Here is a 17480-nt window from a genome sequence, read left to right as displayed (position 1 = left end):
TGGATAGAGGCAGTCAGAAATTGAGAGGGAAGGGGGAGATAGAGAGCGTGAGAGACAGAGAGACACTTGCAGCACTGCTTCACCACTTGTGAAGCTTTCCCCCTGCAGGTGGGGCCTGGGGACTTAAGCCTGGGTCCTTGCTCATTGCAACTTGTGTGCTCAACCAGGTGCGCCACCACCCAGCCCCTGTATAAAAGGTATTTTATCAAATTCAGCAACAACACACATTACAATATAGGAAGAAAACATGGATAGAATCTTCACCAAAGAGATTCAGAATGTCAACAGACATGAAAAAAAAATCTCAAAGAAATCACTGGTTATCAAAGAAATACAAATAAAGACAACAATGAAATACTACTTTACACCTGTGATGTCATACATTAGAAAGTGCAAAAAGGGCAGTCGGGCGGTAGCACAGAGGGTTAAGCACACCTGTCTCAAAGCTCAAGGACCGACAGAAGGATCCCGGTTCGAGGCCGGCTGCCCACTTGCGGGGGAGTCACTTCACAAGCGGTGAAGCAGGTCTGCAGGTGTCTATCTTTCTCTCCCCCCCTCTGTCTTCCCCTCCTCTCTCCATTTCTCTCTGTCCTATACAACAACGATGACATCAATAATAACTACAATAAAACAACATGGGCAACTAAATAAATAAATAAAATATTTTTTAAAAAAAGGAATAAAGAAAGTACAGAAAGGGGTCTGGGTGGTGGCGCATCTGGTTGAGTGCACATGTTACAATGTACAAAGACCCAGGTTCGAGCCCCCAGTCCCCACCTGAAGGGGGAAAGCTGTGCAAGTGGTGAAGCAGTGTTGCAGGTATCTCTGTCTGTCTCCCTCTCTATCTCCCCCTTCCCTCTCAACTTCTGGCTGTCTCTATCCAATAAATAAATAAAGATAATAGGGAAGTCGGCCGTAGCACAGCGGGTTAAGCCAGGTGGCGTAAAGCACAAGGACCAGCATAAGGATCCAGGTTCGAGCCCCCAACTCCCCACCTGCAGGGGAGTCGCTTCACAAACAGTGAAGCAGGTCTGTAGGTGTCTGTCTTTCTCTCCCCCCTGTCTTCCCCTCCTCTCTCCATTTCTCTCTGTCCTAACTACAACAATAAAACAACAAGGGCAACAAAAGCAAATAAATATTTTTAAAAATATAGAAAGGGGAAAAATCAAACTTTAAAAATAAATAATAAGTGTTGGTCAATTAGTTAAAAAGAAAATGGGGAATTGTTGGTATGCTTCTAGTTCTGCTTCTGGGATCCCTTCTGTCACATTGCTTAATGTTGTGGTCTATTTACATGATCATTCTGTTACATTGGTTTGGTCTCACTCCCCCTGCATCCGGGAGATTTTGGTTTAGTCCTTGCTAGTTAGCTCTTCTTCCTTCTCCCTGCCCCCTATCCTACGTACTTCCTTGGTTCCTGACTCTTCCGCTGGAGGAGAGAGAGGCAGGACAGAGCCCCAGCAATAACCCTGGTGGAAAAAAAAGAAAAGAAGGAAAATAGAAAAAATATTTTAAAGAAGAAACAATACTGGTTTCTTGCTGGGAAATTGTGCCAATGCAGTCACATCTGCCATGTTGTCCCCTCAGGCTACTGCTAGTTCCCGGGACAGTTGGGACATTCTCGGAGTGCCTGTTCAGCCATGTTGTGCCCTCAGGCCATTGTCTATATCCCCACAATATTTGGAGTGCTTTTGGTTACTCCTCCCCCCTCCCACTCTCACGAGAGTTATTATCCTATCCTGGAGTGCTATGGTTACTCCTCCCCCTTCCCATTCTCGCGAAAGCTGCTCCTATAAAAGCCCTTCTTCTTCCGCACCTCCACCTCTCTCTCTTGCCAGTGCTTCACTCCGGTGTTCAGACACAGGAAAGGTTACTGCATGAGGCAGCCATTTTCGCTACCTCCACATGGCCCAACCTGCCTCTCTAGCACCCAACTCTGAGGTGCAAGCGCAAATAAAGATTTGTGTTTCCTCTTCGCTCCGGACCCCCTCTCTCTCTTCTCCGCGGCCCGTGCACAACAACAGTTTCTTTTAAAAATAAAAAGGGGTCCTCATGTTGTAGCGTAGTGGACTAAGCGCATGTGGTACGAAGCGCAAGGAGCGGAGTAAGGATCGTGGTTCGAGCCCCCTGCTCCCCACCTACAAGGGAGTCACTTCACAGGCGGTGAAGCAGGTCTGCAGGTGTCTATCTTTCTCTCCCCCTGTCTTCCCTCCTCTCTCCATTTCTCTGTCCTATCCAACAATGATGACATCAATAACAGTAATAACTACAACAATAAAACAAGAGCAACAAATGGGGGGAAAAGCAAATTTAAAAATTTAAAAATTAAAAATACGGTGTTGTTTGAGGGTGCAGAAAAAATTCAAGGGGAAGAAGACTGGAAAAAGAATCCAAAAAAGAAGGAATGGTACTACAAAGTCACCAGCACCATACTGACAACTTATGGCTGGGAAATGGTAGAGACAGCAAGCACTATGTGCTAACTTGGGGGCGGGGAGCACTGAGAAAAGAGAGTGCAGCTTAAGGATCCCAGTTAGAGCCCCCAGCTCCCCACCTGCAAGTGGGGTGTGCTTCAGAAGTGGTGAAGTAGGTCTACAGGTGTCTATCTTTCTCTCCTCCTCGTTGTCTTCCCCTTCTCTCTCATTTTTCTATGTCCTATCCAACAATAACAGCAATGAAAACAATAACAGCAATGGCAACAATAACAACAACACGGGTAACAACAATGGCAATGAAATGGGAAAAAATGGCCTCCAGCAGTGGATTCCTGAGCTCCAGCAATAACCCTGGAGGCAAAAAAAGAAAGAAAAGAAAAAGAAAAAATAGAGTGCTAAACTCTGCACCTTTGTGGCAGTAAAGAAAACCAGTGAGAGTCCCAAACATAAAGCCTTTTAGCCCTAGGGAAATGTTACACCAGGGAAGGTGTGCAGGTGGGAAATTAACTGTCCTATACAGCAGAGTCAGTGCCTGCAGGGGAAGCTTAGAACAAGTGGAGAGGAGGTTGATTCCAACCTCCTCTGAACCCAGGCTCAGTTAAAGTGAAATATCAGCACCTTACTTTTCAATACCCCTCTCACCTCTCCAGCAAAACTTATCAACAGAGAGCCATAGCGCCATGGCACCATAGCTATAGCACCACCTGCTGGTTAACACAGAAACCAGATAAAGGCAGAAAAACAGGAAAATGCCTACAGAAAAATGAAACCATTCTACATATCATTTGGTTCTACAAAACAAGAGGAGCCATCAAAAATTTAGAAAATACAGTAAGAGGAAATTTGAAAAAAAAAATGGAAAAATCTAAACTCAAGTAGTCCGGGAGTTGGCGTAGTGGATAAAGCATTGACTCTCAAGCATGAGGTCCTGAGTTCAATCCCCAGCAGCACATGTACCAGAGTGATGTCGGGTTCTTTCTCTCTCTTCTAACTTTCCTATGAATAAATAAATTCCAAATAGGGCGGGGGTAGATAGCATAATGGTTATGCAAAGAGAAAACTCATGCCAGGGTCCAAGTGGTGTTGCTCCTGGTTGAGTGTACACATTACAGTGTGCAAGGACCTGGGTTCAAGCCCCTGGTCCCCACCTGCAGGGGGAAAACTTTACAAGTAGTGATGCAGTGTTGCAGGTGTTTTTCTGTCTTTTTCCCTACATCCCCTGCCCTTTCAATTTCTCTGTCTCTATCCAATAATAAATAATTTTTTTTTAAAAAAAGATAATATTGAGGGTGGGGATATAGCATAATGGTTATGCAAAGAGACTTTCATGCCTGAGGCTCCAAAGTCCCAGGTTCAATCCCCCGCACATCCATAAACCAGAGCTGAGCAGTGCTCTGGTAAAAAAAAAAATGAAGCAACTAAAAAATAGAAGGCCCCATTATAATAAAGGCAAACACTGAGTAATAGGGTGTCAAGAGGGAGAAGAGAGAGCGAGAAGGGAGAACAGAAACCATATTAAACAAAATTGTAGCAGGAATGTTTATAAATCTAGGAAATGACCAAGATATAAACATTCAAGAAGCAAAGGGCAGGGGAGATTGCATAATGGTTATGCAAGAGACTCTCTTGCCTGAGGCTCCAAAGTCCCAGGTTCAATGTCCCGCACCACCATAAGCCAGAGCTGAGCAGTGCTCTGGTTAAAAAAAAGCAGCAGCAGAAAGAACACTCAAATTCCTAAACCAAAATGAGCCTATGCCAAACCATAATATAAAATGGTCTAAAATCAAGGACTAAGAGTAAGTATGGAAAGCTGTTAGGGAAAGAAGAAGTAACTTGTAAAAGTAGCACGATCAGATTCTCATCAGAGTGTGCAGGAGCAAGCAACCTTAGATGATAAAAGACAGCAAGATAACAAAGTCAAAAATTCCAAGGCACAGACTTTACCCTCCAAGACTCATTCCCATTTCATGGAGCAATCAAATCAGTAACAGAAGTTAAAGGAGATTGTCATTACCAAACTTGTCTTGCAAGAATTAAGGAAAGGAGTATCACTGGAAAACGAAGCTAGGAATACTTAACTCTGAACAAGGTGTACACAGTACAACAGACCCAGAAACACAAACAATAGAAATATGAGACAACTATAAAAGATGAATGAGGAAGAAGAAATGGATACAAGCAATTTAAGTAAATGGTGGTTAGATGAAATCAGTTCTTAAAAACGTTTAGATATAGAAAGCTGAATATAAACATATGGTAACCACAAAACAACATACGGAGTAGACACACATAAACAATATGGGTAACTGTTCACAAAGACTGGGAGATAAAAGCATACTCGATAAGAAACAGCCAGAAAACAAAGTAGAGAATGTCAATGAATAAACCACATATTATCAGTAGTCACTGTCTCTAAGATATTCTTTAAAGATTTTATTTATTTATTAATGAGAAAGATAGGAGAGAGAAAGAACCAGATATCACTCTGGTACATGTGCTTCTGGGGATTGAACTCAGGACCTCATGCTTGAGAGCCCAAAGCTTTATCACTGCGCCACCTCCCAAACCACTGTGTCTTAAGATTTTATGACAACTATGCTGGTTCTCATTGGGGGGAGAAGACAGGTGGGCACAAAACTTTAGTAGTGGGTACAGTGTAGAACAATTCCCTTGTAATTTTACAGTTCTGTAAATCATTATCAGAATACTAATAAAATCTTTAAAAATTAATATGAACACATTAAATAGTCTTTAGTTTTCTACTTCCAATATTCATGCTTAAGCCACTGTATTTTTATTTATTTATTTTCCCTTTTGTTGCCCTTGTTGTTTTTCATTGTTGTAGTTATTATTGTTGTTACTGATGTCATCATTGTTAGGACCGAGAGAAATGGAGAGGGGAGGGGAAGAAAGAGAGGGGGAGAAAAAGACACCTGCAGACCTGCTTCACCACTCGTGAAGTGACTCCCCTGCAGGTGGGAAGCTGGGGGCTCGAACCAGTATCCTTACGTTGGTCCTTGCACTTAGCACCATGTGCGCTTAATCCACTGCTCTACCGCGCTTAAGCCACTGCTCTACCGCCCGACTCCCAAGTCACTGTATTTTTAATACACTGTCCTTATTTTGATACATCAACTAAATATAAGGTTGTATAACAAAAAGAAACCATATCATTTGAAATTAATTCCTGGCTAAGCAGAACTTGGACTGAAGTTGGTGTATTGCACCAAAGTAAAAGACTCTGGCGGGGGGAGGAGTTCAGGTCCTGGAACATGATGGCAGAGGACCTAGTGCGGGTTGTATTGTTATGTGGAAAACTGGGAAATGTTATGCATGTACAAACTATTGTATTTACTGTCAACTGTAAACCATTAATCCCCCAGTAAAGAAATAAAAAATTTTTTAAAAAGAGAAAAGGGAAAAAGGAAGGAAGGATGGATCCCAGTTCGAGCCCCCAGCTCCCCACCTGCAAGGGAGTCGCTTCATAGGCAGTGAAGCAGGTCTGCAGGTGTCTATCTTTCTCTCCCCCTCTCTGTCTTCCCCTCCTCTCTCAATTTCTCTCTGTCCTATCCAACAGCAATAATAACAATAACAAGGGCAACAAAATGGGAAAAATGGCCCCCAGGAGCAGTAGATTAGCAGTGTAGGCACCTAGCCCCAGAGATAACCCTGGAGGGAAAATAGAAAAATAGCAGTAAAGCTCTGAAATCCAATTCCATCAGGACCTAAAGCACTGGTCACCAGGAATCTTGTTTTTATACTATCACTGAAAGGGAAGTGAATCTGGAAAACACCAGAGGAAATCAGGCACTGTTTCTCTTATCTGAGAGAAAAGAGAAAAAAGGAAGGACAGTCAGGAATAGTAGTAGGTGTAGGTATAACTTAGGAAGAGAAGGCAGGACCAGAGGAAAAAATTGGCAAATACAAATAGATATAGGGGCCAGGCAGTAGCACACCTGGTTAAGCACACACATGACAGTGTGCAAGGACCCAGGTTCAAGCCCCTGGTCCCCACCTGCAGAAGGAAAGCTTCATGAGTGGTGAAGCAGAGCTGCAGGTGTCTCTCTTCCTTTTTAATCACCCCTTCCCTCTGGCTGTCTCTACCAACTAAATACAGAAAATAAATTTTAAAACTTTTAAAAATAGATATAGATAGTTATAAAATCAGCTAATATCTGTGACCTTGGGAGAACTACAGCAGCTTCCAATGGAGGGAATGGGGGACACTGCTAACTCTGGTGGTGGGAATGGTATGGAATTATACCCCTACTATCTTATAATTTTGTAAATCAATATTAAATCACTACTAAAAATTAATTAAAAAGTAAAAGGAATGAGCAAAAAACAAACAAAAAAATTTAACAGTGGAAGCCCAGGCAATGGCACACTGTGTAAAGCATCAGACTTGTAAGCATGAGCCCCCAAGTTTGACACTGAGCATCACATATGCCTAGTCTCTCTCTCTCTCCTCTCCCTCTCATTAATAAATTTAAAAAATAATAATAACATTAATGGGGAGTCGGGTGGTAGCGCAGAGCGTTAAGTACACGTGGCACAAAACACAAGGACCGACTTAACGATCCCGGTTCGAGCCCCTGGCTCCCACCTGCAGGGGAGTCGCTTCACGAATGGTGAAGCAGGTCTGCAGATGTCTGTCTCTCTCCCCCTGTCTTCCCCTCCACTCTCCATTTCTCTCTGTCCAACAATGATGACACCAATAACAACAATAACTACAACAATAAAACAAGGGCAACAAGGGAGTCGGGCGGTAGCACAGCAGGTTAAGCACAGGTGGCGCAAAGCCCAAGGACCGGCATTAAGGATCCTGGTTCAAGCCCTCGGCTCCCCTGCTAAGGATCCCGGTTCAAGCCCCCACTTCCCCACCTGCAGGGGAGTCACTTCACAAGCAGTGAAGCAGGTCCGCAGGTATCTATCTTTCTCTCCCTCTCTCTGTCTTCCCCTCCATTTCTCTCAGTCCTATCCAACTACAACGAGACATCAATAACTATAACAATAAAACAAGGGCAACAAAAGGGAATAAATAAGTAACATTAATAGCCCCAAATCTTTACCATCTTTTAATACCCACTTAATATGTAATCGGGCTGGGACAATAGCTAAATGGTTATGCAAAAAGATTTTCATGCATGAGGCAGCAAAGGTCCAGAGTTCCGTCCCCAGAACCACCATAAGCCAGAATAACCCAGAACTAAGTTGTGCTCTGGTAAAAATAATAATAATAACAACATGTGCATGATCCACGTTTGAGCTCAGCCCCCTCCTCTCTGAGAGAAGCCTTGGTGCTATGGCATCTATCTATCTTTATTTCCCCCTATGGTGAAATCCTACCTTCTCCAGAACTACAGACTCTTTTAATATCTAATAAACATATTGTAGTTTTATAAAGATATGAAGGTTAAACATCTTGGACATGAGCTATTAAGTCATGCTTATCTTATCCTATCTTTTAGATATTAAGATAAAGGTACAGGATGGAATACTATTCTGCAATCAAGAAAGAAGATACTGTGTCTTTTAGGACAAAATGGATGGAACTGGAGGTGATTATGCTTATCAAAATAAGAAATGAAAGACAACTACTGGATGGTTTCACTCATGTAGAATTTAGAGGACTGATACACATGAACTTCAGAAAAGGAAAAAGAAAAAAAAAAACAGAAGCAAACAAACTGCATCTAAGACTTTGTGAGTACTATGGTGGTTATCTTTGGGAAGTAAGAGTGTAAAGACACAGAACTTTGGTGGTAGGTGTGGTGTGGAACTATCTTACAATCTTGTAACCCACTACTAAGCACAAATGAAAAATGTGGGAAAGAAAAGATAAAGGTACAAGGAGATTCTATCTAAGATTGTGTTTACCTACATTCAATATTCCTATAGGAAGGTTACTTTCCAATAACTCAAACCATTCAAACATCTCTTCCAATGTCTAACAGAACACTCAAGGACTGGGGAAAAGGATTTCATATAAACCTAAGAACTCCACACATCCTGTCACCCAATATAGATCTATTCAGACGCCAAACATGCACATAAATACACAAATTTTCTTTTTTATTTTAAATTTGTTTAATTATCTTTGTCTATTGGATAGAGACAACCAGAAATCAAGATAGAACGGGGAGAAAGAGAAGAAGAGAGAGAGAGAGACACCTGCAGACCTGCGTCATCACTCATGAAACTTTCCCCCAGCAGGTGGGGACCAGGGACTGGAACCTGGGTCCTTGCATATTTTAGCATGTGCACTCAACCAGGAATGCCACCACCTGGCCCCCACACATGTTCTTATGAAAAATATTCACACACCTATCATCTATATAGAAATTCCTTTAAATACTAAATTTACCTCTAAAAATATGAGGTGAGTTGCAGAAGGTAGGAGGTCTGGCTTCTGTAATTGCTTCCCCGCTGAACATGGGCATTGACTGGTCGGTCCATACTCCCAGTCTGCCTCTCTCTTTCCCTAGTAGGGTGGGATGACCCTGGGTCCATGCTCCCAGAGGGATAGAGAATGGGAAAGCTATCAGGGGAGGGGGTGGGAAATGGAGATTGGGTGGTGGGAATTGTGTGGAATTGTACCCCTCCTACCCTATGGTTCTGTTAATTAATCCTTTCTTAAATAAAAAAATAAAAATAAATAAATATGAGATGAGAACTCACAGCCAACTACACTAAGGGTTGCCAATAATGAATAGCAGCTGGATATAGTCTTTATTTTCACCAAGTCAATAAAGTAACCGAACATCAAATATTAAAATGTTTCCACAGTCTGAAAAGGTTGCTCAGGAAGTAAAGTATTTCATGTGTGAAGCCCCCAGTTTGTGAAAGAGGCAAGAGAGAGACTGAGATCCTGTGTTTCTCTCTCTCTCTCTCTCGCACGCCTAGAGGGTTATTGCTGGGGCTCAGTACCTGCATTTCAAATCCACTGCTCCTGGAAGCCATTTTTTTCCCATTTTGTTGCCCTTGTTGGTGTATGTATTGTTACTGTTGTCGTTGTTGCTGCTGGATAGGACAGAGAGAAATGGATAAAGGAAGGGAGGACAGAGAGGGGGAGAGAAAGATAGACACCTGCAGATCTGCTTCACCCCTTGTGAAGAGACCCCCCTCCCCCACCCGGCAGTTGGGGAGCCAGGGGCTCCAACAAGGATCTTTACTCAGGTCCTCGCACTTTGTGCCATGTGCGCTTATCCCACTGCGCTACTGCCCAGCCTGAGATTCCCTCTCTGTATCACTTACTCTCATTAGAAAGAAAAAAAATTCAAAATTCTTTATAAAATTTATAGCTTTTTGGTGTATTGCACCAAAGTAAGACTCTGGGGTAGGTGGGGGAGAGTACAGGTCCTGGAAAAGGATGACAGAGGAGCGACCTAGTGGGGATTGTATTGTTATGTGGAAGACTGAGAAATGTTATATATGTACAAACTATTCACTGTCAGATGTAAAACATTAATCCCCCAATAAAGGGGGAAAAAAACTACAGCTTTGTCTCCTCTGTACACTTGGCATGTTTTCCACACAGTGAGAATGGAATATTTTACAGTTAACATTTTTCAAAAATGTGATCGATAGACAACTAATTGCTAACTATCAGCGTAAGAGATCCTTTCTAAGGTACTTTTTACTCAGCATCCCCACACAATCAGAAATCTTCATATAACCTATAGGCTACTCTCTATCTCTGATGGTTCTATATCCATAGTTTGCTAAAAGTGAATGTGGAAGTCTAAACAGAAAAAAGAAATCAGCACAGGGTTATTTAAGGGTCAACTGTAAAGTTCATCTAATATCAGAGGTTAGATAATCTTTCATAATGCCTACAATTTGAAGAAACCAGTCCATTTTTTTAAAAAAGCAAATAACAGGGAGTCATGCGGTAGCACAGCGGTTAAGCTAATGTGGCACAAAGCGCAAGGACCGGCAATAAGGATGCTGGTTTGATCCCCCGGCTCCCCACCAGCAAGGGATTCACTTCACAGGTGTTGAAAAAGGTCTGCAGGTGTCTATCTTGCCCTCCCCCTTTCTGTCTTCCCCTCCTCTCTCCATTTCTCTCTGTCCTAACAATGACGACATCAATAACAACAACAATAAAAAACAAGGGCAACAAAAGGGAAAATAAATACTTTAAAAAGTTTTAAAAAGCAAATAACAAGCAAAAAAAAACCTTTAGAAATAATAAAAAAAAACTTTTTAAAGACTATGCCGAAGCCAGATATATCTGAGTGTATGGTTTAGTCAGATTATTGGGCTTATTTCTCTCCCTCTTGCCTTTAACTATTTCACCACAGAAACGTAGGGAAGTGCTCTTTTATAAGCACAAATAAAAATAGCACTAACCTATACTATTAAAAAAAAATCTGGGAGTCAGGCTGTAGCACAGTGGGTTAAGCGCAGGTGGCACAAAGCACAAGGACCGGCATAAGGATCCCAGTTCGAACCCCGGCTCCCCACCTGCAGGGGAGTCGCTTCACAGGCGGTGAAGCAGGTCTGCAGGTGTCTATCTTTCTCTCCTCCTGTCTTCCCCTCCTCTCTCCATTTCTCTCTGTCCTATCCAACAACGACAACAACAATAATAACTACAACAATAAAACAACAAGGGCAACAAAAGGGAATAAATAAATAAAATAAATATTTTTTTTTAAAAATCTACCCTCCTCACCTACTTCCTATTCCAGTTCTCTCACTCTCTCCAAAGATAACCTCATCAAAGAAAGGATTGCAAAAGCTGAATAAGGGCAAGAGACTGGCATACTTTAACGATGACTCTTTAGTCACTATCTGGCCACCCCATCAGCTGGGGCCCTATCTGGGGAGTCCTGAGATTCCCAAAGAGACATGATGTGCCTAAACCTCGAATAAATCCCTCTCTCCATTGTTACCCGGTCATCTCTATCAGGAACAACACAATAGACCCCTTTGTGGGCCCCCATAGGACCTTGCCCTCAGCTTGAATCAACAATGGTAGAGAATGTTCCATCCTCTGAAGGGAGGCTGGACAATATACTCTATGCTACACCTGAGGAAGACAGGTCCTGATATTGGGGCAGCTTGGAACGTTCCTACTTAAGACCACAGAATGTGAGCTCAGATCTACAGGGATGCAGAGGTCACATAAGCTCCTAAACTGAATATGGGCCCCAGATTACATCAAATCAATGGGGTTTACAGTCAACAATATTTATACACCTTTCCCATATTTGGGAGCTACTCTCTTCCCTGATCCAGTTTTCTGGTCCTCCTGTCAACCATGACATCACCTCCCCAGACAATAATTAGGATCCACCTGCATATCAGATTTCAGGCTCAAGCAAAAAAAAAAAAAAAACTGGTATAGCCACAGGCCCTTTGGAATATAACTAAAATATGCCTACTAGCTAGCTACAAAATGGAGGACCCCCAACTCTTCATCTGCACTATTCCAGCCTTTAGGTCCATGGTTGGTCAACAATTTGTTTGGCTTTGTATGTTAACTCTCTTGTCAATCATCAGGTGCCAGATGCTAGCATGATGCTGACAAGACTTGCCGGACAAACAACCCCACCAATGTGTCCTGAAACTCTGCTTCCCCAGAGCCCTTCCCCACTAGGCAAAGAGGTAGACAGGCTGTGAGTATGGATCGACCTGTCAATTCCCATGTTCAGCAGGAAAGCAATTACAGAAGCCAAACCTTCCACCTTCTGCATCCCACAATGACCTTGGGTCCATACTCCCAGAAGGATAAAGAACAGGAGAGCTCTCAGGGGAGGGGATGGGAATACAGAGTTCTGGTGGTGGGAACTGTGTGAAGTTGTACCCCTCCTATCCTATGGTTTAGTCAATGTTTCCTTTTTATAAATAAAAATATTAAAATAAATAAATAAATAAATAAATAAAAATATCTGGGGCCGGGTAGTAGCACACCTGGTTGAGTGCACGTTACAAAGCACAAGGACCCAGGTTCGAGCCCCCAGTCCTCACCAGCAGGGGGAAAGCTTCACAAGTGATGAGGCAGTGCTGCTGCATATGTCTGTTTCTCTTCCTCTCTATCTCCATCTTCCCTCTCAATTTCTGACTGTCTCTGTTCAAGAGATAATAATTTTTAAAAATGTAAAGAGGCTCTGTTTTACTTATTACATGTGAGAGACCTTCACATGAGTCAGAAAGGAGAGAAAAAGAGATGTCAGAGAACAACTTGGCTACATATGGTGCTGGAATCAAACTGGGAACCTCAGGCATGAACGTCAGATGCTCTACCAATCTACCTATTTCCCTGGTCACTCTTTATTCATGATTTTAAGTGCTCAAGAAGATCTGGTAAAGAAAAAAATCTGGTACTCCTGTGAAAAATATATCAATACTAATGCAAGATTTTATATATATATATATATATAATTTACACCTTGCATTAGAAGAGAATCAGCTTTGTGAGTTTCAGCTCTCTCAAGCATTACCCATCAGGTTATCCTTTAACAGCTTGAGTTAAATGACATTGGAGCTCTTTCACAGTAAATAGCCAGAATGCAACATACTTTTTAATTCTATGAAATGAATGTTATATTATTTTTTTTTAAGTTACAAACTAAAGAACTAAAACAAAAACGTGGTCCGGGAGGTGTCGCAGCGGTAAAGCTTTGGACTCTCAAGCATGTGATCACAAGTTCGATCCCCAGCAGCACATGTGCCAGAGTGATGTCTGGTTCTTTCTCTCTCCTCCTATCTTTCTCATAAATAAATAAAATCTTTAAAAATAATAATAATAAAGAACTAAAACAAATGTAGCTAACATTGGGAGTCAGGCTGTAGCACAGGGGGTTAAGCACAGGTGGCGCAAAGCACAAGGACTGGTGTAAGGATCCCGGTTCAAGCCCTGGCTCCCCACCTGCAGGGGAGTCGCTTTACAAGCGGTGAAGCAGGTCTGAAGGTGTCTTTCTCTCCCTCTCTCTGTCTTCCCCCTCCTCTCTCCATTTCTCTCTGTCCTATCCAACAACAACAACAACAATAATAACTACAACAATAAAACAACAAGGGCAACAAAAGGGAATAAATAAATTAAATATTTTTTTTTTAAAAAAGTAGCTAACATGAAATTCTTACATTCGGATACTTAGGCTAAATCAAGATGATTACAATCATTAGATTTGGCAACTCAAGGTGGCAATAATGTCTCGTGTGGCCTGTGGTATGTATGGCCTGGGATATGTCTCAACTAATAGAATATAACACTTGTACGCATGAGGTCCCCAGTGCCACATGTACCAGAGTGGTGGTGCTCTGACTTCTCCTTCTCCCTTCCTCCCTCTCTATGCCTGACTTTATCACACACACAATCAATAAAATAAATCTTTTGGAACAAAAAAAAAGAGGGCAGGTGGTGAGACACCTGATAGATAGCACATGTAATAATGCTCAGAGACATGGTTTTAAGCCCCTAGTACCCACCTGCAGGGTGGTAAATCAGTGTTACAGGCCTGTCTCTCTGTGTGTGTCTCTCTATCTCCCCATTAACTCTCAATTTTTCTGTCTCTATCCTAACTAAATGAATAAAACATCTAAAGAGTGCATATGTGGAGTCAAAACTGAGTTTAATTCCAGCTCCAACAATAGTTGTAAGCTGTGTAACTGTGAGCTGCAAAGAGAGACATCTACTCTCTTTGCAGCTCAATTTCCTCATCTGTAAAATGGGGAACACATCAACTACCTTGCCCATAGGGTTGTTCTAAGAATCCATGCAGATTGGGGATTATGAAGTAAAAATCAACAGTAAGCACTCAACCTGAGTTATGATAATCACTCTTACCACCAAGACCTAAAAAAGTCAAGACAGATTAAGAAAAATTGGCTCCTATAAAAAGAATAATTCTATTGAAACGTTATGTAAATATGTATATGCAATAATAATAATGATGCAAATTAAACATAACGCTTTAAAGTCCTAAGACTTAGAAAGATCATGAGCACCAGTCAACAAGTTATAGTGAGCAGGTCTTATGTGACCCAATACCCTTATATAATGGATTCTTTGTACTTTAACCAATTAACACCTTCAGAAACCAAGTTCATAATTTTTACAGAAGTAGGGATCCAGTATTTAACAAATTAAGTGCCCCTCAACACACCAAGGAAAGGATCTACCCAGCACTAGTTAAAACAAACTATGCATAACCATGCATAGGCTCTTTCCCAACCTATACATGTGATCTGAAGTGCTCAGAAAACGTATGTCACCCTAATAGTTACCCAAAGGCATATTTTTCTAGGTACAAATGCAATTCTGATCCATGTTCCTTGTAATTAATTCTCCTTATTTTGCAACTGGATGCCAAGAAAGCACTTAAGAATAGAAAAAAAAAGTATTTAATTCACAGGGATAAAAAGCCAAGTGTCAAACTGCCTTTAAAGTAAGTCAGCAATCTGTGCACGTGTGGTATGCATTTCATTTTATTTTTGGGAAAAAAATATTACCTTTAATTATTGGGTACAGACAGCCAGAAATCGGGAGGGAAAAGCGTGATAGGGAGGGGGGATAGAGAGAGAGAGACACCTGCAGCCCTGCTTCACCACTAGGAGGTGGGGATCAGGAACTCGAACCCTGGCCTTTGCACATTGTAACATGTGCACTCAACCAGGTGCACCACCACCCGCCCCGTACGCATTTCATTGTAAAAGCCAATAATCTGGGTGGAGGAGACAGAATAATGGCTATGCAAAGAGACTCTCATGTCTGAAGCTCCAAGATCCCAGGTTCAATCCCCGAACCACCATAAACTAGAGCTGAGCAGTGCTCTGGTAAAGCAATCTGAACCATTTAGTAAATGTGCTTAACTGGGTAAGAAGTGACCTGACAATTTCCCTTGCAACAAACCTTCCATCAACCCCTATTAACCTAGTCCTCATCCTTCATGAATGAAAACCAAAACAGGGCATCACTTCTTTCGGTGAAAATTCGCACCGAAAGTGGAGAAAATCTGACATCTGTTTAATCACTCATTAAAGTTGAACTTCGCAAAAAGCGGTATTAGTGGGGTCCTCTGTAAGGAAACCTCCTTGCCTAGCCAATAAATACCCTTCAAGATCTTGAGTAGAGAAGGAATATAAATACCTAGCAAGACCCACCCGCTTCCCTTAACAGGGCTTTTTTCCCTGGGGCTGCCAGAAAGAAAAATCTCACAAATCTGGGATACTTCCCGTTTACACAGATCTGAATGCCATCCCAAGACCTAAAGTCCGCCCGGGCGCCCCTCCCCCTCTTCCCACCCCGCCCCCCCGACCTCTGTTCTTCACGCAGCTTTCAGTAGGCCCAAAGACTAGGGGGAAAAATGACCAGGACACTAATGACGGCCTCCGACGTCGGAGTCTCAATTCCACAGGCACCAAAGAATGGACAGAAGAGGCCAACCAAGATTCACAGGCTAGGGGCCATAGGCAAAAGCGCCGGACACTCCAGGTCGCGCCCCCCCACCCCCACCCCCATCCCCACCCCCACCCTCACCCCACCCCCACCCGGGCTGAAGCCTTCCGTAGAAATCGCGAAACCCTTCTCACCTAAAAACAGATGTCTTTTTCCCTAAGCAACACACAGGTCGGGCCTACCAAGCCAAAAGCTTTCCAAACACCTAACTGCGAAGGAAAGTAGGCCCAGAATGCCGGAACCTGTGTTTTACCTCATGGGCTCAGCAGTCATGTTTTCGCTTCAATGCCTCGTCGACTTCAGCGACCCTAGGGCGCCGCTGTGCGCTCCCCGGCGCCGGGTTATGATAGAAGTGCACTGGACTCCTAGTCGGCACTACAGCTGGTTCTGGGTCCACCCCACAGCTTAAAGGCCACTACCACTGCCACCGCCGCAGGAACCGCGGAAACAAAGCGACGCCGCCGCCGCCGCCATTTTGTTGGGCCGAGGCTCAGGCAGGAGAATTGGCGCGTCCTCCCTCTTCCTTTTTCCGTCATTCATTGGCTGGCTCCTCTGCACCGCATACTCTTATTGGCTACGGAAATTCACCTTCTATGGGGGCCTGTTGCTAAGGCGGTCGACGTCATTTTATCCCCTCCACCTTTTGGAAAGCGTTTCAAATCAGCTAGTGATTTGACTTTTTCCTGAAAACACTTTTACGATCCATTCTCTTCTCTTCGACATACGGATGAGGCAGGAACAGCAATTTGCATTTATTAAGAGTTTGTTATGTGCCCAGCACACTACTGATCCTTTATCCATGATAGGTCATGTAATCCTTGAAGTCAGACGCTCCTTACCTACGTTTTCCAAATGAGGAAACTGAAACACAAAGTCCCACAGTAGTGGAGTTGAGATCCAAACCACGCGAAGCCACTCATCTGTATGTTCATCCTATATTAGTTTTCCCTATATTCCAGTTTATCATCAAGTTGTTTTTCTAAAATGTTACAGTATTCTGCACATCTGTATACATGTATGTATTCTGGAAAATACATGTGTATGTATAAAAAGCCAAGTTGACATCTGCATACAGTTTTTTCAGTATTGAATAAACCCTTAACTGTCCACTGAAAAGACACAAACATGTCAACTATTTCCTCAGTCTGAAGTGATATTCAACTCACAGACCAACTGGATATATTTCCTTCTTATTATAGAGGAAGTTTGGCTGTATGGTCTCTAAAAGTCTTTCCAGTGTTCACACTCTATAATGTGTCCAAATCTGCATGTCACAAATCTTTAAGCTAGAATAATTTGTAGTTTTGTTTACAGATGTATTCTGCCATGCGTATTTCAGTTTGTTAAAATAGCTTTTCTTGGAATTTGCAAGCACCCTGCTTGTGGTTGGGTGACAGGGTTGCTGCTTCCTACTGGAGAAGCAAAATATGATATTCTGACAGACATGGACAACTTTAGAAATATTTATTTGTTTATTTTATGAAAGAAAAGCCAGAGACCACTCTGCCATATGCAGAGCTGGTGATGAACCTGAAGCCTCAGGCAAGAAATGTGCTCTTTCTAAAATGACCCACACCCCCAACACTTTTAATCAAGGAACTTGTACACATTTCAAGTTATCTTTTAAATGTTCAGGGATA

At 42.5% G+C, this 17480-nt stretch overlaps 1 protein-coding gene across 7 annotated transcripts in view; it reads right to left on the bottom strand.

The window, feature by feature from the left end:
* Nucleotides 1-16322, bottom strand: part of ATRX (ATRX chromatin remodeler) — a 217354-nt gene extending 201032 nt beyond the window's left edge. For 6 of the 7 annotated variants that reach the window (XM_060183145.1, XM_060183147.1, XM_060183146.1 and 3 more), the window contains exon 1: nt 16094-16322. In XM_060183145.1, coding sequence (XP_060039128.1) covers nt 16094-16113 — 20 coding nt within the window. In that variant the 5' untranslated portion in view covers nt 16114-16322. Of the gene's footprint in view, nt 1-15974 lie in introns of all 7 variants that reach the window. The other variant, XM_060183149.1, reaches the window with a different exon arrangement.
* Between the last annotated feature and the right edge of the window lie 1158 nt (nt 16323-17480).

This window comes from Erinaceus europaeus, chromosome X (genome assembly GCF_950295315.1).
Source record: "Erinaceus europaeus chromosome X, mEriEur2.1, whole genome shotgun sequence".
NCBI lineage: Eukaryota > Metazoa > Chordata > Mammalia > Eulipotyphla > Erinaceidae > Erinaceus > Erinaceus europaeus.
This window is presented reverse-complemented; position numbering and strand designations above follow the sequence as displayed.